This window comes from Aptenodytes patagonicus, chromosome 2 (genome assembly GCF_965638725.1).
Source record: "Aptenodytes patagonicus chromosome 2, bAptPat1.pri.cur, whole genome shotgun sequence".
NCBI classification, from domain to species: Eukaryota; Metazoa; Chordata; class Aves; order Sphenisciformes; family Spheniscidae; genus Aptenodytes; species Aptenodytes patagonicus.
Genome location: NC_134950.1, coordinates 144,218,520 through 144,241,240, shown reverse-complemented (window position 1 = coordinate 144,241,240; position 22,721 = coordinate 144,218,520). Strand labels below are relative to the sequence as shown.

At 45.1% G+C, this 22,721-nt stretch overlaps 1 protein-coding gene across 1 annotated transcript; it reads left to right on the top strand.

Annotated features, from left to right (window-relative positions):
* The first annotated feature begins 4,947 nt into the window (after positions 1-4,947).
* ASB4 (ankyrin repeat and SOCS box containing 4) lies at positions 4,948-21,395 on the top strand. Its single transcript, XM_076331476.1, has 5 exons — positions 4,948-5,243; positions 8,279-8,578; positions 12,579-13,069; positions 14,730-14,843; positions 16,591-21,395. Exons 1-5 carry the CDS (start codon positions 5,030-5,032, stop codon positions 16,777-16,779), a joined length of 1,308 nt encoding a protein of 435 aa, XP_076187591.1. The 5' UTR covers positions 4,948-5,029; the 3' UTR covers positions 16,780-21,395.
* Positions 21,396-22,721: the final 1,326 nt, after the last annotated feature.

The following is a 22,721-nucleotide window of genomic DNA, read 5'->3' as shown; positions in this document are numbered from 1 at the left end:
GTGGAAGGATGGGCTAAGCTTTTGCCATTAAATATTCAGACATGGAGTTCCATGAGAACAAAATTCAGGATTGTTGGCATCAACCTTTGGTTTTGTAACATGCACATACCTTAAGGCTTAAGCACCTCACTTAATCCATATTTCTAAATTGTACTTGCTTTACTGAAAACAAAAACAGAAGGCCCAGACTCTCACAGATACATAGGTTCCCAGCTCCTAGGAATTTGACTTCCAGTGACTTGGGGGTTTTATCTCTAAATGCCTTTGAGGATCCGGGACTATTTTTTTTTCCCCATCCCTAGCAAATGAGAACAAAAGTGAAATAATACAACAAAGAACAAGAGGAGGATTCCAAACAAATGATACTAAGAAGGTTTCAGGTTAACCAGCCACAGCAATGAATTTACAGAGAGGATTTTTCTCAAAAGATTATTTACAGCTGAGCACCTGGAGAAAATAATTTGCACCTGGCACAGCTAAAGAGCTTTTTTCCTACTAAGAAATAAAGCAAGCATGGGGAAGATTTATGTAATCTTGAAACTCAGAGTCAGCATCCTGGAAGAAGAAAATCAGATAAAATATAGTGATGGCTAAAGCAGGCAGAAAGATGTACAGCAGTGAAAAAAAGTCAATATTATTATTAGCAAAAAGATGTGTGATGAATAAGTAAGAGGGCTGTGCTTAATCAAGCTTGGGAACTGAGAGCTGTCGGGAAGAAACAAAGGTTATACTTGGCAACACAAGGGATACAGAAGGCAATACTGCCCACAGAGTGGGCAGCAGTGTGGCTGACTTGGCCTGATGCTGCAGATGCTGTAAGGGCCACAGCAAAGTGAGGGGATTGTGATCGCTACTGCAACAGTGTTTTTACAAGGGTGCGCTGTTCAGAAGAGGTGAAAGTGTGGGATTAACTCAAGGATCTGTTTTTTGCTTCAGGCCCACAGATGTGATGTTCAGTACGTTTCCCTCAGGTAAGGCATCAGAGCAGGACAGACAGCTTCTCACGGAGGCTGTGTTACTACTGCTTAAGCAACCTGCTTTAGCCAGCGACCTGCTGCGGGAAGGAAAGAGCAGAGTTGAAACCTCACTAGCCAAGCCCGCCAATACAGTGCTGCAAGGCTCAGAGCTGGAGGTTGCAGGCAATGTTTCAAGGTCCCCTCTGTCAGTGGCGCGGGAAGAACATTTGTAACAACCCTGCTAAAGCTGCAGGTAGGTGACCCTGCATCTATTAGTGCTCTCTGTACCCATCCCCGCTGGCACTGCCTTTGGGACAGGGTTGCTGCAGAATAGGCTGACTGGCAGGGAGCTGCCAAGCTTTTCTGTATTGCAGCTAGGAACAGCTCCTCCACTGCTCCGCTTGCATCACCACCGTTCTTTTGGAGCATTTCTCCTTTTGCTGGCTTTCTGCCTGCCCCAGTGTAGAGTTCAGGATGTCTGTTTTCACCTCCAAAACTCTGCTCGAGCTGTTCCCAGCACTGCTGTGAGTTACGTAGCTGCCAATAGAACATTGCTCTGCATCAGCAAGTGCCAATGGAGGGGCCCTGGCTCCTCAGGAAACACACTCTGCACAGCCTGCCAGTATATCTTTTCTTATTTTCTCCTTAAGGCTGTCTTTGTCAGTCACAACTCTGACTTTCATACAAACTCCTGTGCCACCTATCATCCTTCTCATAACACCATCCCGATGGTGTTCATGCACTCACCTCCAGGCAGCTTTCCTCGGCTCAGCTCTGCTGCTTGGTGCCCAGCCTTACAAAGGACATGGCCCACTGACATCAGTGGAACTACTTCCCTTGACTTCAGTGGACTTTGGAACAAGCCTGTGATAACCCTGATGGAGAGGGTCCTCAGCAGCCCATCTGAAGCCACTGACGACAGTCCCATCGCCTGAAATGGAAAGCAGTGTGCACCCCAAAACCATTGTCTGCTCTTCTCTTGCTTGGTTCTTCTGACCTGCTGTAACCACTTATGAGGGGCAGATCCAGCCCATCCCCTTGAGGTCCAGGTGTTCATGTGCCTGCGGCTTGTCCTGTGAACAGGAGTGTGTTGTGTGGCACTGTGTGGAGCAGAAGGAAAGCTTGGGGCAGGAGTTGTCACCTGGGTAAAAATGTGCCTTTGCGTTAACTGAGTAATTTAGACAATTGATCCTAAATGTGGAAACCAGGTTTTCTTTCTATAGTGGATACACTGTGTGAGTGCACAGTACCCATCACAGTGGCCTTAAGTCTAACCTATAAATATTGTAAATACGAGTACTGTTATTTATATTAAACAAGTGATGAGCTATTGTTTCACAGTGAGATGTTCAGAATATTTGGCAGCCTTGGGGCTTGGATGACATCAGTTTTGACTTTCAAAATCAAACTGCCACCTTGTGGTACGGTGGGGAAGAAGTCTGTAGGAAATTAACAGATAGCAAAAATTTAGATACATAGTAAAAACTGGTCCCTTTGCCCCACCAATGACTTACAGCATTTATGTATTCTTAAATATATTTTTTACTATACTTCAGGCAAATTAATAAAAATTCTTACATCATGCTTTAAAAAGTCAATCTAACTTTTTGTGATTGTTTGTCAAGGTAAAACATAAAACCATTTCCTCATTCTCGTATGTAATTGTACTGAAACCACCAGTGCACTCATATGAATAGGTTTCTCAAGATTAGACCCAAATGCAGCTTACAGGAAAACACTAACTATAAAGGCTATAGGTGTCTATAATTATTTCATTTCTCTCTTTTAAGCTCATTAATGTTAAGAAAAATTTCTGTGAGAGTCAGAGCAGGGCCACACAAATTACTGAAGATGAGCAAGTTGTAGTGCATCATCTGGTCTGAGGTGCATCCCTGTGCATCCTCTTGGACCGTGACAGATGTGAAGTAATTTTAATCAGCTTTCTCTTTCACTGTGGGCCAAGCCATCACAAATTACTTCACCTTGCTTGTCAACCAAGAGCAAGCACAATGGATCAGCAGATGTGCAGTAATCTGTTACAGCAACGTGCTTGTGCATCTCAACCTTCAAGCAGCAGACCAGCATGGAGATGTGCTGGCACGATTCTTTCAGTATACAGCTAGATTGAATGTCCTTGTGTCAGCTAATACTATTTATAAAAGATGATAGATGAAAAGCTAGTCCATTTCAAATCAAAAAGTGTAGCTCAGGTGAACAATTGATTGCAGCCACCTATCAGTGCTTTGTGCATCCATGACTTTTCAGGAATACAGTGGTTTAAAAAATACGGTGCAGGTAACAAGAAGCCCATAAGATCTGGAGTTCACATCTTGTCCCTCTGCTCATGCCAGACAAGCATTAACACTTTTTTAAAGCATGGCGTCATTCGCTACTGAATGTAACAAAGCGAGAGGGAGGCAGTCACGCAGGAGGGAATGTAAAGTTATGGAGAGCCTGATGCTGTCTGTCCTCTTAAGTAAGCCTAGAAATGCCCACATGAGCTGCCTGGGACCTATAGCACCAGGGCAAGACGTTTTCCTTCCCACTGTGTCTATTACAAAGTGCAGTACCTCAGGGGAGTAGTTTTTATAAAGTATTCTTCATCCAAAAGTACACAGGTAGAAGGTACTCACAAATTTCACAGTTCTCCACGTACTGCTGTCCTGTAACACCTTTGTTGAGCACTGGCTCTAGAAGAGAGCTGTTGAGCATTCCCACGGACGGGGGTCCTGCAGGTCCTCATGGGGCTGCCTGAGGAGCCTGGCCCCTGGAAACCCTACAAACACAGAGGCTGCTCCGACTTCCAGTATCACCTGGCTCACATTTCCCCATCAGCCCACTTGGCAGCCAAACTCCCAGGAAGGATAAACATGAAAATTTCTTCTTAATGGTTGTGGTGGTGTCCACTTTGCTGGGTGATTTAAATCAAGGGTGGATAGTCTCCTTCTAGCTATGGTCTCATCCAGCATCCCAAGTGGGTGCAGGTGTGAACCACTTCTACGTGATGCATGGCAGCAGCTCATGCTGGCCACGTGTGGGTTTGCGTCATCGCAGACTGCTGTCAACACAGGGACAGGACCGGCAAAGAGAGAAGGAAAAGGGAGGGAGGAGGAAGTGTTCAGTGGGTGATGGGGTTGTGAGGGAGAGGGAAAAGTAGTTGGGGCATAGGGAAGGGTCTGAATTTAGATGAAGAGTGTGCAGGGGGAAGGAGAAGAGCCTATGGACCCATGCGGCCTCCTGTGCTTGCACGTGAGTTAATTAGCATGCAAGTCCCCTGCAGTGTGTGAGGTCCCCCACCCCAAAAGATGGCTGTATGGCTCTGCAGCCCCCTCATCCCAGCGTTTCTCCTTCCTGGGAGCACTGTTGGTGGCAGTGCCCCTGAGCAAACTAGGGAAATCCTGCTGCTCAGGGTAATTATACAGGAGACTGGGCTAGATCAACATAATGATCCCTTGGGGCTTTACAGATCAGGGTACCTGCGAGACCTGCGTGGTGGGGAGCTCTTGTGGAGGCCTGCCTGATGGCTGGAGGAATGAAAGCAGGACCGACAGGCCGAATGCTGTCCTGGGGGAAGAGTGAGCTACCTCCCACAGAAAGAGTACCTTGGGGATTTTTTTTTTTTTCCCTGAAATGCACTAATTACAAGATATCTGCAGACAGAGCATCACATCCCATTGCAGTCAATAAATCAGCAATGGTAACAATGAAAGGAAATGCGAGTGCTTCTCCAGCTGAGAAACAACGCCCGGGACTAGTGTCTCTTAATGTAAGTGTATGGCAGGAGCAGAGGGTAACCATGTGGTTAATGAAGCTTAATGTGTATAAAGCCCATGGAGATAACTCTTATTTTGGTGTTATTGCTAGTGTGTCTGTCCTCGCTTTCATAAAAAGAGTGTGGTGATATCGAAGAGTGGCATTTCGATGCCTGAAATGTTCCTCATATAAATAGAACAAGCAGATCAGCATGACCAAGTGATAAAATTACCTTCTGGTCTTCAGGAACTTCAGCATGCAACTGTGCTATAGGGACCTCAGCGTACCCCTCTTCACAGCACAAACAAATACGTTTGGAAATGGATCTGGAGGAGTCATACAAAGAGGGAGAGAATACGGAGGGGAAAATTACTCGAGCTGCAGATGCAAAGTTGCTGAAAAAGGCTTTTCTTGAAGCCCTGAAGTCCAATGACTTTGAAACACTGGAAGAGCTCTTGAGCCAAAAGAAAATAGACGTGGACACGGTGTTTGAAGTGGAAGATGAAAACCTGATTCTGGCATCCTACAAACAAGGTAAATGTGGCAGCATTCACCAGCCAGGAAGTAGATGGGTATGAGTAATTTTCAAGAAACTGTGGCCTTTTGGCTCTTCCGAAGCTGTAGCGTAAGTTGATTTATAGGCAGTAACATCTCAGCAGGTTCATACGACCTCAGTCACCGTAGTAGTGGAGCTTATCGACTGTACCTGCTGGGCTTGGTGGAGGGCAGGCCAGAGACCAGCCTGAGCCTCCGTGCCACTGAGGCAGTTGCTGCAGCTTCAGGGGAGTCCAGAAAGAGGAGTCCTTTGCTGTTTCCTCGTGGAGAACGTGGGTGCAAAGTCCAGAATAGACACGTGCAGGCTAAGTGTGGTATATACATTTCTTGCACGTACCCAGCCACATATACAGACCATTTAGAAACATAAAATATTAAATCTCCTCCATTTTCTGTTTACAGTAGTAGTAGAGTGAATTCTCCCTAGCTCAGGAGAGCTAAGGAAATCCTGTGCACCTTGGATGTTGCTGGATGGGAGGAGATTTATTTTTCAAACTGACAGAAAGTGAGGATATGCTAGTTTTGATAAACAGAAAAATCATCTGGAAAAACACACCAGAAAAGACATCTATTTTGGAGTGTAGAAAACCCAAACCAGTTCTCAGCCAGACACTGGTTGAGTTTCAAGGAACTTAAAACTTAAAGCAATAAAACAAGTTTGCTCTCTGCTAAAACCAACATACTTCATGACCCACTTGCTAACAGACTCTTCGTGTGTCTCAAGAAAAGAGTAATGATCAGCCTTTGCCAGAAGTTAATCATATGTGGAGATAAACACCTCCAGTCTCAGTAGCACAGCAAATGCACTTTCTTTTCTGTGGCATAAAGAAGGGACGATATCCCACCTCTTCTCCTTTTCTGTGATTACCTCTTATTTAATGATTGGCTCCTGTTCTTTTATTTCATTAGGGTGGGGATGATGCAGTCATGCCATACTTCCCCTGGGGACCATGTCCGAACTAACCCACACAGTGATGAATAACTTTTCTTCTGTCCTCAGCAGGCTGAGATGCATTCTGGTTGTGGTTTGAGACTACAGGATTAATGCATAAATTTTTAATTGTAGACCATTTGACTGCAAGCATTAACCTGTCTCTTTTGGAGAAGTCTCTTCTTTCTCCAAAAGGTGGAGAGGTAAATGCGGCCTGTGGACTAAATCACAGCAGTGTATTCACTTTTTTTATCTGAAAGGCAGAAGGCACTCTATCAACTCTTGTGCAAATCATACTTTTATTCTGAATCCCAGATAACCATGATTTGGGAGGGGGATTTCCTTGAGAAATTTCTCTGCTATATGCATAGACTCTGGGATATAGCCCACCTACTTTGTGCCTGGTTTGGGGGCATATGATGAAACGGTTGTCTTACCGTAGCTGCCAATGTAACCTGGATAGTCAGTGGGTTGAGAGAGGGTTGAGCAGCTGCAGGGGAGCCTATCACCCCCTGTGGGCACTCAGGTACCTCAGGGCTGCCTGCTGTTGCCATTCGTAGCGTGGGTTCCTTGGGGACTGGGTTTGGTAGTCCCCAAAATTTAGTCCTAGAGTGGGTGCTGCGGCCTGTAGACAGTTTCTCACCCCTAACATCACACGCTGGCACTAATAAATGCTTATATTGGTCAGGAAAAAGTCACTGCAGCCATGCCAGAGCAGGAGGTGCAGTTGCTGTCATGACTGTCCATTTTATAACTATAACCTTTTGGTGGAAATCTAGCATTTTTCAGAGGCGTACAAGAACTGCATTACTGGCATCTACCTCAGAATATACTTGCAATTTAACTAGGAAGGAAGAAGAACGTTAATCCAAGTTTCTCCCTGCCACCAGCACTTTGCTTCTATCTACCTCTTTCCTCCCTCTCCATCTTCTTTCTGTCTAATACAACACACATGAATACTATAAAAACTGTATCTATATGACATTAAGGTTGACAAACTATATATAACTAGAGATTCAGAAATGAAGGTCTGAATTAATTTGACCTCGTTATACATCTTTAGTATTTTTTGCTGTGTCTTTTACATGATAACAGTATTCAACCAGGCATTCGTCCAAGGAGAAATAGATAAATGAAGCCCAGAAAATTTTACAGGCACATTCTAGCTACAATGCAGCTACTGTAGCTAAAAAAAAAAAGAGAAAAGAAAAAGTCTTAGACTTCTCCTGCCCTTCTGCACATTATTATTGTGTTTACTTTTTTAAAACAAATTATTATAGTAATCACTTCTGAGACTGTCTCTGTGCAGTCATTAAGCATGTAGTCCTATTTTTGGGAACAAATATTTAAGTGTTATTTGGTCTTACACCTGTTTGTAAGTAAAAAAAAAAAAAGATCATTGTGAAATTTTCAGAGAAATATCCAAACATTTTGGAGCCAAATTTCATGCTAAAGTGTCACTGCTTCTGTTTGGCTCTTCAACCTCATTTACATCAGCATCCAAACTCCTCACTCCATGCTCCTCAGGGACAGCAGTTGGCAGGAGGTCTGATACAGCTGCAGCCACATTGCTAAGGGTCATCTGTGTGCACTGCATCACTGGAAGTCTGAATCCAGCTCCTGACATGCAAGATCCTGCAATCTCCCACGCAGAAACAGCAGGATGAGCTATCTGTTGAGTCACTGGCCTAAGTAAATGCTGCCTTCTTATTCCAACACTACCTTTGTTCAGCTATTGGCAGGCTGAAGATCCCATTTCCCCCATAAGTTTTCAAATGCTCTAAGCGTATTTTTTTAATTGAGTCTACACAGGTCACAAGAAAAACAAAAGCTGCCTTCAGAGTACATCTACATGGGAATTATCTCTCCAAAAGGCAGGCTATTCAGCACACATAGTAGAAGTGCTTAATGAAAATGAAGTTATGCTTGAGAGAACTTCGTGTGCATTAAACTGTATCTAGTGAAATTACAGTAAATTAAAGCAAAACTCCAACCCTTCCTTCCCCCTCAATTATTCTCAGTAGGTGCATAGTCCAAAGAAAAGTCTTTGCCAAGGTTGGTAACACATTTTCACTTTGTACAGGGTACTGGCTGCCTAGCTACAAATTAAAAATATCTTGGGCAACTGGACTTCATCTAGCTGTCATGTATGGACATCTGGAGAGTCTTTCGGTCCTGCTCAATCACAAAGCTACAATCAACTGCCGGCCCAATGGAAAAGCTGCAATCCACGTAGCGTGTGAAATGGCAAATGTGGAGTGTCTCAAGATCCTTTGCAACCATGGAGCTAAGCTGAACTGCTTTTCAATGAGTGGGCAGGCGCCCTTGCACTTCTGTACAACACAAACCTCCATGCCTTGTGCCCAGCAACTGGTTTGGAGAGGTAAGATAAAGCTCTGGAGGGTCTCTCGTGGCATGCCCAGAGATGGTGGGCATGGTCTGTGGTTTCTCTTAGGAGGCGATTTGTCAAAGTGCATGCGTATTTATCCCTTCTATCCACAGCTGACTCACGTCTTCATCTCAGACTCCTTTTCCCTATCTCTTTGGTCAGAGGAAGCTTCTCTCATTCTGATTCCTCACCCCATCTGTCCTTTCCTCTCCCTGGCCACCTGCCCTTACGCCAGGGTTGTTTCCCATTTCAGTGCTTCCAGCCTGTTGCCCGGTCAGTCCCTCAGCAGAAGGGCTCCTCTGAATCAGGGAGTTTCTATTTCTCTATTTTTTTCCTATCTTCTTTATCTAGGTTTACTATTGTGATGTTTTCACGGGAAAGTGCACCCCTTTCCTCTTCTTTCTTGTTCAAATTTCCTTGATCTCAGTAAAATTCTTCCAACCACTTGTTTTTTGAGACCTGGCCTTGAAAAACTGGATGCAGTTTTTCATACCATCTCTTCATTTGTCAGCAGCCGAACTCGTGCATCTATGTAGGGATTGGGGGAAAAAAGGCTATTGGTGTAAGATTTTTGTTTTCCCAAAGTAAAGTACATTATGCTGCTGGTCATCTGTAACAAATGGAGCTATGAATAGATGAAATTCCTGGATAAATATATTGGTGTCACACCCCATTTCCTTAACACAAGGATAGAATCATAGAATCATAGAATCATTAAGGTTGGAAGAGACCTCTAAGATCATCGAGTCCAACCGTCGACCCAACACCACCATGCCCACTAAACCATGTCCCTAAGTGCCACATCTACACGTCTTTTAAAGACTTCCAGGGATGGTGACTCAACCACTTCCCTGGGCAGCCTGGTCCAATGTTTAACCACTCTTTCAGTAAAGACATTTTCCCTCATGTCCAATCTAAACCTCCCCTGGCGCAACTTGAGGCCATTTCCTCTTGTCCTATCGCTTGTTACTTGGGAGAAGAGACCGACACCCACCTCGCTACAACCTCCTTTCAGGTAGTTGTAGAGAGCGATGAGGTCTCCCCTCAGCCTCCTCTTCTCCAGGCTAAACAGTCCCAGTTCCCTCAGCCGCTCCTCATAAGACTTGTTCTCCAGACCCCTCACCAGCCTCGTTGCCCTTCTCTGGACACGCTCCCGCACCTCAACGTCCTTCTTGTAGTGAGGGGCCCAAAACTGAACACAGGATTCGAGGTGCGGCCTCACCAGGGCCGAGTACAGGGGCACGATCACTTCCCTACTCCTGCTGGCCACACTATTGCTGATACAGGCCAGGATGCCATTGGCCTTCTTGGCCGCCTGGGCACACTGCCGGCTCGTGTTCAGCCGGCTGTCGACCAACACCCCCAGGTCCTTTTCCAACAGGCAGCTTTCCAGCCACTCTTCCTCAGACCTGTAGCGCTGCATGGGGTTGTTGTGGCCGAAGTGCAGGACCCGGCACTTGGCCTTGTTGAACCTCATACAGTTGGCCTGGGCCCATCGATCCAGCCTGTCCAGGTCCCTCTGCAGAGCCTTCCTACCCTCGAGCAGATCAACACTCCCGCCCAACTTGGTGTCGTCTGCAAACTTACTGAGGGTGCACTTGATCCCCTCATCCAGATCATTGATAAAGATATTGAACAAGACCGGCCCCAAAACTGAGCCCTGGGGAACACCGCTCGTGACCAGCCGCCAACTGGATTGAACTCCATTCACCAAAACTCTCTGGGCCCGGCCGTCCAGCCAGTTTTTGACCCAGCGCAGAGTACACCTGTCTAAGCCGTGAGCCGCCAGCTTCTCTAGGAGAATGCTGTGGGAGACGGTGTCAAAGGCCTTGCTGAAGTCCAGGTAGACCACATCCACAGCCTTTCCCTCATCCACTAGGCAGGTCACCTGGTCATAGAAGGAGATCAGGTTGGTCAAGCAGGACCTGCCTCTCATGAACCTGTGCTGGCTGGGCCTGATCCCCTGGTTGTCCCACTCATAATGGATGCTGACTCAGGACACAGTAAAAGGCAGACATAAAAGGTACAGAAAAGTCAGGCAGTTCAAGTCTTAAGTTACAGACAGATTCCCCTATTTGTCACATTGTGCCATGGCAAATACAAATGCTTTCGGGTTTTTTTGCTACAACAAATGTGTTGTTATTGAAAGCTTTTCCTGAGATGCAGAGCCCAAGTATGCTTTGTGGGCAAGGCAATCTGCAGTCCCAAATGAATAACCACATCGCTTTTCTTCTGCTGGAAAGATACATATTATTTTGTTTGGTAGAAAGGAAAATAAATGCTGCCAGCTGTATCCTGCCCAAAGCAAACAGTCCTGACAGCAGGAGTTGCATTTGCTACCATGGAGAAGCTTAAAAGTCAAATGTAGTCTTATAAAATGTAGGATAGGATGAATGCAAATGAAAGGATGTATTCTGTAGGCTTTCTCCACCCACCCATCAGCAACAGAATAATAATACTTCACAAGCCACCCTTCAATCCCAAAGCACTCGGTAAACTCGAATCTCCGTATGAGCTAAATATCGAGACTCCAAACAAAATGGGAAAGGTCTGGAGCAAAATGTGGCAGGTGTGCACATATACATCGCAGCACCACGCAACAGCCGAAGCCAGGGTTTCGGTTAACGTCCCTGCACCAAGGTTTCCAAGACGCATCTCCCACCCTGCCATCTCCGCTCAGTGGTGTCACACTGGGTCAATTCAGGTAAATGCTTCTGGTTTGGGCAACTTGCCAGCCAAGCAAAACTGATCCCATGTTCATTTACCACCTCCAAACTTAGATTGCCGATAGTCTTATGGACATCTAACACGACTAACACTCATACGGCTTAATGGCATTAGCACTCAGGTTTTCCAGCCCAGAGGTAATTTCTGACTCCTCTTTCTCCCTCCCTGTCCTTACATCTCAGTCTTAGTGTAAGTTTGGCTACGTAAGGGCTTTCGTGAGCCCGGGGAGAAGAGCGGTGGCCACAGAGCGTGCACTTGCTCTCGCACGAGTACTTTATTGAGTTTGCCAAGGCTCCAGGTTCAAGGAGCCCTTGTCTACGCAGCTGCGGTCGTCGACATCAGCACCCTCCATCTCTGGAAGAAGCCCCTTGCCCCTCCGGCCTGCTGGCCCCGCTGCAGAACCGTTTTACGGTTCTGCTTTGCTCTGGGGAGTGGGGTCTTGCCACCCCCCCCACCCCCTTTTTCTAACAAGCAGTCTTCAGTGTTATCCCTACAGTCATTTGCATTTCTTTAGAGCGAAGCGCTGGTAGCTGGAAAGCGGGAAGGCGGCCGGCCGGTCGCGCTGCGGCCGGCGGGCGCCGGGGAGCCCCGCCGCTGCGGAGGCAGGGGCCGGGCAGGGCCGGGCGGGGCGGGGCGGGGGATCGGCCCCCCCCGCCGCGGCCCCGCTTCGCTGCTCAGTAGATGGAGCTGTTGCTTCAGCTGCGGCGGCCGCCCGGCACAGGTAGAGCAGTCCTACCCGTCCCCTTAACAGCTTGAAAACGGGATCCAGACCCTCAGCTGGGGACTTCGGCTGTGGTTTTTCAAAATCATCTGTGGAGCTATCAAAAAGTGTCCTTTCTTCCAGGCTCGCAGTTAATGAGGTGCTGCAGGAAGCGTTCTCAGGGTATAGATCTGAGCAGAGCTGTTCTCCGGAGTAGGAGTAAAGCTCTCCTTTTCCCTTCAGTTCTTAACCTATAGGAAAAAGCATTTCACACAGAGATTTGGACCTGCATGCTGCTCCAAAATAGAGTGTTCAGATAAGGTCTTCTGCCAGCTCTGGGCCAAGCTATCACATCTGAAGCTGGATCCAAGAACCTGAAGTTTCTAAGGGTTTCCTGGAGGCTTAAGAAATGCAGAATCCATGTCCCTAGCTATTTGCATTTCCATGTGCGTCTTTCAAGCCAGTTGCCCACCCCCACCTTCCCCTTGGGTAGCAGGGCTCAAGCAGAGAGATGGCCAAACTAGGATTTTGTTGCCTTCATTTTTACCCATCATCTTTCTTTGGCAGGAGCAAATGTGAACATAAAAACAAATAACCAAGATGAGGAGACTCCTCTGCACATCGTCGCACGTTTGGGTATCCCTGAGCTCGTGGCCTTTTACGTGGAACAAGGAGCACACGTTGATGCTCTCAATGCCTACATGGAGACTCCCCTGGCCTGTGCAGCCTATTGGGCCCTTCACTATAAGGATCAGATATACAGCCCGGATCACCACCTCATCTGTCGGATGCTGTTAGACTATAAAGCTGAAGTGAACACTCGTGATGAGGATTTCAAATCACCGCTCCACAAAGCTGCCTGGAACTGTGATCACATCCTGCTGCATATGCTGCTGGAGGCAGGAGCAGAAGCAAACATCATGGATGTCAATGGCTGTGCACCACTACAGTATATCCTAAAAGTGACATCTGTGCGGCCAGCTGCCCAGCCTGACATCTGCTACCAGCTGCTACTGAATCATGGAGCAGCTAGGATATATCCTCTGCAATTCCACAAGGTTAAGGATGGCTTTGTACAGTAGGGATGTTGAGAGAGGTGATGTCTTGAACAGGAATGGGATGAGAGATCCAAACTTCAGGGTTTGGTGGTATCTGGATTTGCTGGAGCCTTGTAGACTATGGGCCCAGAATGCCCAAAACCTTGTAAGCCGACCTGCTGTAAGAGTGGTATCATTTAACTGAAGTGAAATTACAGTTGCTAATGCCAGAAACCAGACTCAGATCCCATTTTTGTCCTTAACCAACCTGAAACCCCAAACTCTAAATGCTGGTTCAAGCCTAATTTTTCAGAGCTGATTCACTTTCTCATTTCAGAAGACCTACATGCCTTTGCCAAACCTGGCTCCATACAGGTTTAACTGGGTTATACGAAATACATATTTCATGGCCTCTAACAAAGATTGGAGATCAGACCAGTTGATTCAGTTTGTCACTTCTGACGTTTAAAAATCTATTCAAATCTATTCAAAATAAAGTGGATCTCAATAAAGCTTGGGCTCATTCCCAGGAAATGTGAGATATTAAGGGGAAACGCTGGGCCTGGGCTTATAGTTGATGAAAAAAAAAAAAAAAGAAAAATAATTGCAGGATCACTCCCAAAGAATTTCTAAACGTCTGCAAAGTCCAAGGCACTGACAGAAGTAGCTGACAGACTTCTTATATCACACAACTAAGTAAGCTTGCTGTAGTCAGGACTCATTCTCTCTCATCCTGTGCCCTGAGCAACATTTTCCAACTTTTCACCTGTATATATAGTTTCAACAAGCCAAGCAACCAGAGGCCTTTGAATAAAATGCCAAACCTTTGGCTGTGCCCTTTTGAGCCCAGGATGAGCTGGCCCCATCTTTTACAAAATAACCCTTAGTTTCCTAGAGACCATTTGAGAGAAGGGTCTGGGGTCTCCTCTCCCTGCCTCTGCCTGTCTCCCGTTGCATGGAGCGGGTCTCCCTTCCAAACCATCAATTGCCATCTGTAAAATATGTAGGATGATATTTATTCCAGAGGGATGTTCTGCAGTTTTGTTTGTGAAAGCCTGTCTTCTGTGTGGACAAAAATGTGCATTGTACGGTGTGAATGCAAAGTGCTATTCCCTGAATGTGAATGACAATAGGCTTTGGTTTTTTTCCTACTGAGCTAAAGTTACTGGGCAACGAGCAGTCATTTCAGAGGCCTCGTGTGGCTTGGGAGCCTTGCTTCTGAGCTGGGTTATCTCCCAGTCTTTAAATTTTCCAGTAACAATGCATTTTTGATTCATATAATGGGATTTTTTCTGTTCCTGTGCTGCATGACCTGGAGCAAGGACTTTGTGCATGGCTTTACCTGGTGTCGAGACACTCAACCTAGCTATGAACAAGTTATTGCCAGATTCAGATGATAAAGCTGCCCCCATCAGCAAGCTACACTGCTCTGGAGATCTAAGCCAGTATTTCTGTATTGCGTTAAACTGGGGTGTGCGCGGCTCCACTGGGGGCTAGCCTGGATTTCTTGCTGCACTTGCACTAAGCGGTGTAGACATGGCTTGCGTCTTTTGCATCTCCAACCTTATCCTCGTAATTCTTTGGCTGCATCTGTCTCAGTGTGTCATTGCACAGTGCCAAGCATCCAGGCTAGCCCTAGCTTCTTGGTGGTCCTCATGGTCTCTATGCATCCTGCCTGCAGGTGCTACAAGCCTGTCATTCCCACCCCAGAGCTGTGGAGGTTGTCGTCAATACCTATGAACACATCAAATCAACATCGAAGTGGAAAGCAGCCATACCTGATGATGTCTTTGAGGTAAGATCTTAATGAGTTGCAACTGAGTAAAATCCAAGCTCCTTATTTGCATTCTCTATATCTGGCCAAAGAAAAGTGAGAATGCTTTTGAAAGAGAAGAACATCTCAGAGGATTTGGGACTTCCCCATTTAATATCACTCACTTGACAAAAGCATATCACTCACTGACAAAAGACATATATTTGAGAAATTTTCATTGCAACATTATCCTTTGGAGCACCCCCTGGCAGGGATGCTGCAGGAGTGCAGCTGACCCTGCACTCAGCAAGTGCAAAGGTTCTGGCTGTGACTGGTGTTTCTTCAGATCTGTCCACGCATATATTTATGTATTTTTTAAGTCAGCAAATCTTTTAAAAGTACTGTGTTACATGTGAATGACTACATATTCTGGTTCTGTTGCCTGGGTTGGATTTCTGTGAGCAGGACTCATTAGCTGCAAATGCAAGGGAGAATTTAAATGAAAAATAAGAGATCAAAGAAAAATAGATGTTGTCAAAAGGCAAAATTGTGGGACGAGCTACATGCTTGGACATAACTATCCCTTTACTTCAGAAATCCTCATAGTCTCAATCCAATATTCCAGTTTAAACCTAGTTTTTTATTAATTCTGGGCTTTTTCAAAATTTTCAAATCAGTGCTGAAGTTAAGTGCACCAATATCTGCTACGCATTATCAGTGATGTTTAGGGAACCCCATCTGTATTATAATGCAGCGTTATACAGCCAGAGGAACTGTGAGACTAACTGTTTTTTCAGGTCAGCTTTGTTCAGAAAAAAATTAAAAGAAACCATTTTGGGTGAACACAAAATTAAATGTTAATGTTCCTTTTTCACCTAAATATAATAATAATAATAATAATAATAATAATAATAATAATAATAATAATAATAATAGAAGCTTTGCTGAGCTACGAATGTGATTAGAAAGAAAATAACTAAATCTTTTTCTCCAAACAAAAACTTTAATCTGAAGTATTGAAACATTCTTATTTGGAAAAGTCTACAGTTGCTCTATTTCTTTGTTGAGATTGTCATTTTTGTTGTCAAAGCTCTTTGCCAAATTTGACAGGAAATTGAAGAAAAAAATTTTGTTGACACAAATCTGTACTTTTCATACATGAAGTGTATCTGAAAAAAAGTGTAACCAGACCTGTCAAGTAGCAAGAATATAAAGTAAGGTCAAGTCATGCGTAGTCGCAGGTATTTACCGTTTGCTTCTTTTATTTCAACATCATTTGTAAGCATCTGCACTTTTCTTCTCATTGGGATGCAATTTTATTTCTTCTAAAAAGCCACTGGAGCGATGAGCAAGACCAAAGGTACTTTGCCGTTCAGCAGCCCCAGCGAACTCATCGGTAGCGCCGGCATTATGCTGCCTTGCTGCCCCACGGTGAGGTTTAGGGGATTAACTCGTCCACGTGCACTGACCCTGAGCTGGCTGCAGCGTCTGTTCAGGTCAGGACTAACGCCACAGAGGAACCCCCACCTCAAACTGATGGATATAAGACATACCAAGCCTAAAGATTTCAGCATGGTCTTTAACTTCACACTAAATATTTGAGGCAAGCATAAGAATTTTGTGCAGGCATTTGGCTAAACCAAGTCCCTGGTGCTTGATGTGCCTCCAACGGACAGGATGGCTGTCTATGCTTTTTAACTTGTTCTGCCAAGGGCTGCCTGTGGGCAGGGCAAAGGGAGGGAAGGAAACCAGCCTTATTTCCCTAAAACACGTTTGTGGTTTTTTACAGCGGCACCAGGACTTCTATGACTCTTTGTTCACTGTGTGCAGCAATTCACCACGGTCACTCATGCATTTATGCAGATGTGCTATTCGGGCAATATTGTCAGAAAGGTGCCACCGAGGAGTCTCCTTGCTCTCCATCCCCCCATCCATGAAGAAGTACTTGCTGCTGGAACCAGAAGGAATCATCTACTGAGCCGCAGCAGTGCGGGCATTGGCATCTGCCTTCCCGGATCCGCGTGCCTCTGCGGGGTGCTGGAGATACAGGCAAAACCCTGATGCAGCCCTTCACTTTTGTACAGTCGCAGGCCAGCCTGAAGCTGGGCTGGGATTTACCAGCTCTCCTCGGAGCTGCTGTCTTTCCCTGCACTGAGGAATTGCAGCTGCAGGCTGTGGGTCGCGCTGGGGGAGGCAGAGCTGGAAAGGCCCCCCACTCCAAACACAGGGGCGCATACTTCCATGCTTTGTTCAGCCTAGCTTAAACGATGCTTCTGCTGCCTTTGGTATTTATTCCACTGCCTGCTAGATAGCATTAGATTCAATCTGAACAACCTTTGATACTGTTTCACTGTAATTTTCTTCAGCTGTCATTTTGGGAGTAAAAGAAAGGATACCATCAAAAAATAGGACATTTATTAGCATCACAGAAATGCTTTCCCAGAAAGAAATGGGCGAACTGCTTTGAATCATGACCACAGACAGGATTTCAGTAGTTTCCATATTTTCCTGTGGATTGACTCTCAAGTCAATGTTAGTTCACTGTTCACTACACCTGTCTGTATCTTATAAAGCTTTGTAATAGTAATATCCTTTTTAACAGTAAGAATTTTTCCATTATCAATCACAATATTGAAATTTGCAGCACTGAAATTTCTGTACATTGCTATTCATGCCCAGGTAGCTTTTAGCACATGCTGTCTCTGTTTCTGCTCTCACTGTGACCAATGATAATTTCATGTCCTGGTGTTGAGAAATGCAGGTAGAATGGACTTGCCCTTGTAACCTGCACAGCTGGGCTTATACCCATCCACATATCCCTCAGGATGGTGTTGGACGGGATCTGGGAAGAATATGAACCCTTCTCTTCAATGACTATAAAAGGAACCTAGCCTGCTAACATGGACTATACACCTCATTTTTTGGCAGCTAAGCGCAGGTGAGAGGAATCCTACCTTAACCGAAAGGTGTTTCCAAGATGAAGGTGTGTTGGCTGTGCTGTTGCAGACATGCCAGTCTCCCTGATTTGCAGGCCCTCTGCTTTTGGACCTGCCGGTGCTGGTTTCCCTGCTTGCAGGCAACCTTTATTCCTGACCAAGCTACTGTCTCCAGTTCAGGAGGATGAAATGAGGGCAGAGGCAGTTCACACACCAAGTGTCCCACAGCAAGGGCAAGTGTGTGATCTGACCTACAGATAAAACCCATTTTTCTTCCCTTTTTTAGTTTGACGCAATCCATCTGGGCTGTTCCACTTTTTTTAGACCCTGACAATTCTGGGCCCTGTTAAAAGGGAGGTGAGCCGTGCCCACCATTAGGAGCCAGTAACTCCTGACTTCTCATTGCATCTCTGACTGTGAAGCTGTCGGTCCTTATCATTATTATTATCTCTTTGCAAGAGAGCCCACAGCACATTAGGCTCTTCCCAACTGGACAGGAGTGGCCAAGCTATTCAGGGTCTCTGTGTCTTGCAAAGTGGCAATAACAGCACTTGAAGATATGTGCAGATTATTTAGTGTTATACATCACTTTGCTGTCTTTTATTCTCAGTTTTCATGAATCAAAGCTGGTACGCTGTGTTAGGAGAGAATCCAATTCATGGGTCTGTTTATGTTTAGCTAGACAGCAACGTAGATTGCTGTTTAACAGTTTCCAGTTCCAATGGAGAATTTCAAAGACAACACAGACCATGAGAAAATGCTTTCTTGTATGAATGAAGTTGTAATATAGGTCCCCGTACTTTACTAAACTGATGAAAGATTTCCATAGAGTTGCAGAGGTATCTCTATCAGAGACACTGCAGTAGTTTACAGGGGAGAATGATCAGGATCTGGGGCAGGTTGTCTATAGAAAAATCTGCTTGAGGCAGTTCCAGGTTGATGGGATCCACTGAATTCTGCACTGAGGAAAACCAGTGAATTTGGAAGGATGAAAAAAGCTTAGGTTATCTAAACCCACTGCTTTTCTAGGATATGTACCTATGTAAGTCAGGCATGAGGAAGAGGATTTGCAAACTGGTTAAGGCAAGAAAACGTTCGTTGCTTTCTGAACAGTCTGACAATAGGGTGAGTTGGGTAGTCCAGAAGAGACAGATGGAGGTAGCTGATTTTAGTGGGAACACATCCCCGTGCTGGCTGGTTCTGGAAGTGAAATTCTGCATCTGGAAGAGGGAGGTTTAAGGCAGAACAATAGCAGCGTTTTCTGACCTGTCATAGTCAGGACTCTCTTGCTGAGAGAGAAGAAAAAAGGCTGTCACCAGTGTTCCTAAATTCCCTCTGATCCTCCCCCTCTGCAGTGAACACGCTTAATTTTTATTCTGTGGGCACCCAGCCTCACTTCCAAGCTTTGTACCAAGCAGGTGCCAGATTATAGCCATTGTGGTATCTGACAGGGAGCACAGTGGGATCAGGCTGATTATAGGTCATAGGAATTTGCAAGCTGTTAAAAACACTGGAGAACATCCCTATCACAGAAAAAAGACCTGATTGATGCACTTTAGTTGCTTCTGTTGGAGTTAGAAAGACCAACAGTAAGCAAGCCTTATTATTTGTTACCTTTTAGTATTTCTTTCTTTTTTTCTCTTACTGTACTGTATTCCCACACACTGGATGGAGTTGCTCATGTGAGGCATGGGAGTACCTGATAATAAGCTCATCATTTATTAAATTTACAGGATGCACAGTCTTATTATTCTGACTTAATGCAGATGCCTTGAAATGTCATACTCTCATATAACTCCTGATCATGCTTTTATACGTTCAAGGCTGCAACAGATTGGATGGCTGCAGGTGGAAATAATGAGAAACCGAGTTGTCACCCGTACACTGCAAGTTTGAACCTAGTCATGACCTAAAAGGGCAGAAAATTGTTTTCAGGGTTGTTTGGTGTCTTCTGTGAAATGAGTTGCTTTTTGCCATTTGGCTTCTTAGTAGAGATGTAGCCATGCTTGAGATATTTCCACTGCATTTCACAGCCTATTAGAATATTTAAAGCACAGATAGGCACAAAGAATGAACTACCCTTTCCCATTGGCAGCCCTTTCCACAGCTCCCTTAATGACTTCTCAATGGCTAGCAATGAGATTACATGTTTTGGTCCTTGTGCTTTTTAAGAGGTGTATATGAAGAGATGTTCTTAAGCCACATGCATTGTTGACAAAAGAAGTTATCCCATCTATGAACACAGAGACACTCTGCATGTTTTTGTGGGCCAGTGCAGAGCCATAATTCAGCTGTTCATGGAAATATGGACATCCTCTTTGTAAAGTGCTCTTGCAATAATTTTAAACCTAGCCCCTGATGTCTGATTGGATCCAGCTTGACTCAAAAATCCACTGATTTCTCTATGGAGAGCATGTAGGTGAAACTGAAGTCAGAGTCAATCTAACAGTGTTCAGGAATGTATTTTCCTTCAAAACCTTTAAATGTCTATTCATATTTGGTCAGCCTTTAGAGACAAGGACAATGAGCCCAAAACAGTGTGGCTGGGTCACCTCTCCAACACTGCTGCTTGTCCTGCTGGCCTAATGCCAAGAAGAGGAGCCAGAGACTGCAAAGCAGAAACTCAAGACATTGGAAGTGGAAGCAGTAAATCTTGACCAGTTCCTGCTCAGCCTCCAGCCAACATGTCCTTGAAACCTTCACCATTCATCCTTGAGACAGGCTAGTTTTCCAGTGCTGCTGGTGGCAGGAGGAGAAGGATATATCCTCAGCTGCATTCTACTGCGTGCAGTGGTTTCAAGACCATATTGGCTGCACAAGATTTAGAGATGTGATAAGTACGTCTTCTCTCCACAAAGGTGGCTTTGGATGGGTATCAACAACTGTCTGCATACAGACTGGTCCTAGAGCGTAATGTGTGTTTTGTTAATGTGCTCATTACTGGTACTTTAAGACCATACTCAACAGTCAATGTCACACACCTCTACTCCAAACATAAGCTACCTGATGAGAGCCTGTTGCTTGGTCGAATGGCAGCAGTACTCAGCCTCGGGACCTTCAGCACAAGGGGTGCTGGTTCCACATCCCTCACTCCTCTCATAATGACTGCACTGAGAAGAGTTTGCATTATAAAGAAGAAAAGGCTTAAAGCCCAGACCACGAACATGGGGCCTTGGGGCCACCTGGCACAGGCAGCCAGGATCTCCATGTCTTTTTACCCTTGGCATTTGAAAAGCCGGCAGGCAAAAGGAGATGGGTTGCCTGCACCCCTCTTCATGCTCTTACATGGCATTGTCACTAGGGCTGCGTGGAGGATGACGAGGCTGTCTGTATCATCTTGAAAAGTTTTGGACAAAAACTCCTGACTACACAAAAGCAGAATGGTGTTGAAATGTCCATTTAAATTCTGGCAGCTCTGCATGGATATGTGTGTGCGTTGGCATGTGCGTGCATGGGCATGTGTGAGGAGACTTGCAGAGAGATCCCAGTCGAAATCTTTGCTCTAGTTTCAATCAGAGTTTTTCAACCCAAATCAGGGTATCGGAGCTGAAACCAATAAATTGCTGTAAGTGTTTTGGCATCAATGAAATTTTACTTACTCAAAACCACTGACCATCTTGAAAGACCATTTCTCTTCTTTCCATGGGGCAGTATCTCACAGCCTATACACCAGTTTTGACAGAATCAAGTTAACTGCCATGATCATGAATTTATATAAATCTCCCAGACTGAGCAAGACTGACAACTATTTTTTAAAATGTCAGAAACACAAATATTAGGGGGTAGGGGAAAAGGTCTGGTCTGCCATGGTAGGTGGCAGCTTCACTTTTAGCTGCAAGCACTGCTGGACCAATTAAAATGATCACAGAGGTTTGGCTCATTTGTATTTGAGGAACGTCCTTTGAAAATGCGCTAATGCTTTTGGCAGCAGATTTTGCTCATGGGACAAGTACCTTTAAATCAAACATACAAGAGTTCAGTCTTTAAGATTGGAAGGAAGATTGAAACAGTCTGGGGTGGCCTATGCTATTATACACCTTTATTAAACTCTGAGAAGCCAAAGAGGCATGCCAGCTTTTCAGTGCGCTGGAAGGTTTGCAGGGCTCTTGAAGGGCTGCTGCTGCTTTTCTGAAATTGTACAAGATATAGATGGGTCGGACACAGCAATATTTCCATTTACTTTCAGGGTATGGCAGTAGAATATCCCTATACTTCCTAGGGTTTGCTCTTCTACTAAATGACAGTGCAGAACATGCTATTAGCCGAGATGCCAAAGCCTAGCTAGCGTCTGACACCTTAACCTCCCCAAGAATTATATTAAAGTAGTGGAAAGATCTACCACAGTCTCTATTTGTAGAACGGCAGGGACCTCTGGTACAGCAGCCAAGTGGGCCAGAAAAGATTGCTATCTACAGCAACTGTCAGATGAAATTGGTTGGCTGCTCAGAAATTTGTTTCTGACTATTTCTCCAAATGCATCTTAAGCTTCGTAAGACACAAAGTGGAAAGGTGACTATGGATATTACTCATTCCAATGACCTGTTTGATTTTAATACACAGTTAACATTTTCTTAGCACATGGCAGCTGTGTGTTGCCCTTTACCTTGCACAGGCATCCTATGGAGTGCTGCTACATTACAATTAAGGTGTTTGAAACAAGGACAGTAGGGCACATGATGATTTTTACACTATTAATGAACCGTTCAGTTCTGTTCTTTCAAGCTGGGGCTGGCTAGGGATGATGGTATCAGCCTTTTGCCTAGTGTCTGAATCACACCACATTTTAGCCTTGTAACAGTGCAATTGATATGGCTGCTTAGGCTATTTGTACTGCAATTAGCACTGCGTTAGATTATGTCAATATTAACTGTCAGTGGGGAGTTGCACTGCCTGTGTATAGCCATAAGCTTGCTGACTATTTGTGGGGGGAAAGAGGGTTGAATCCAGACAACTTTGGTGAAGAATAGGGATCTTTACGTATTCC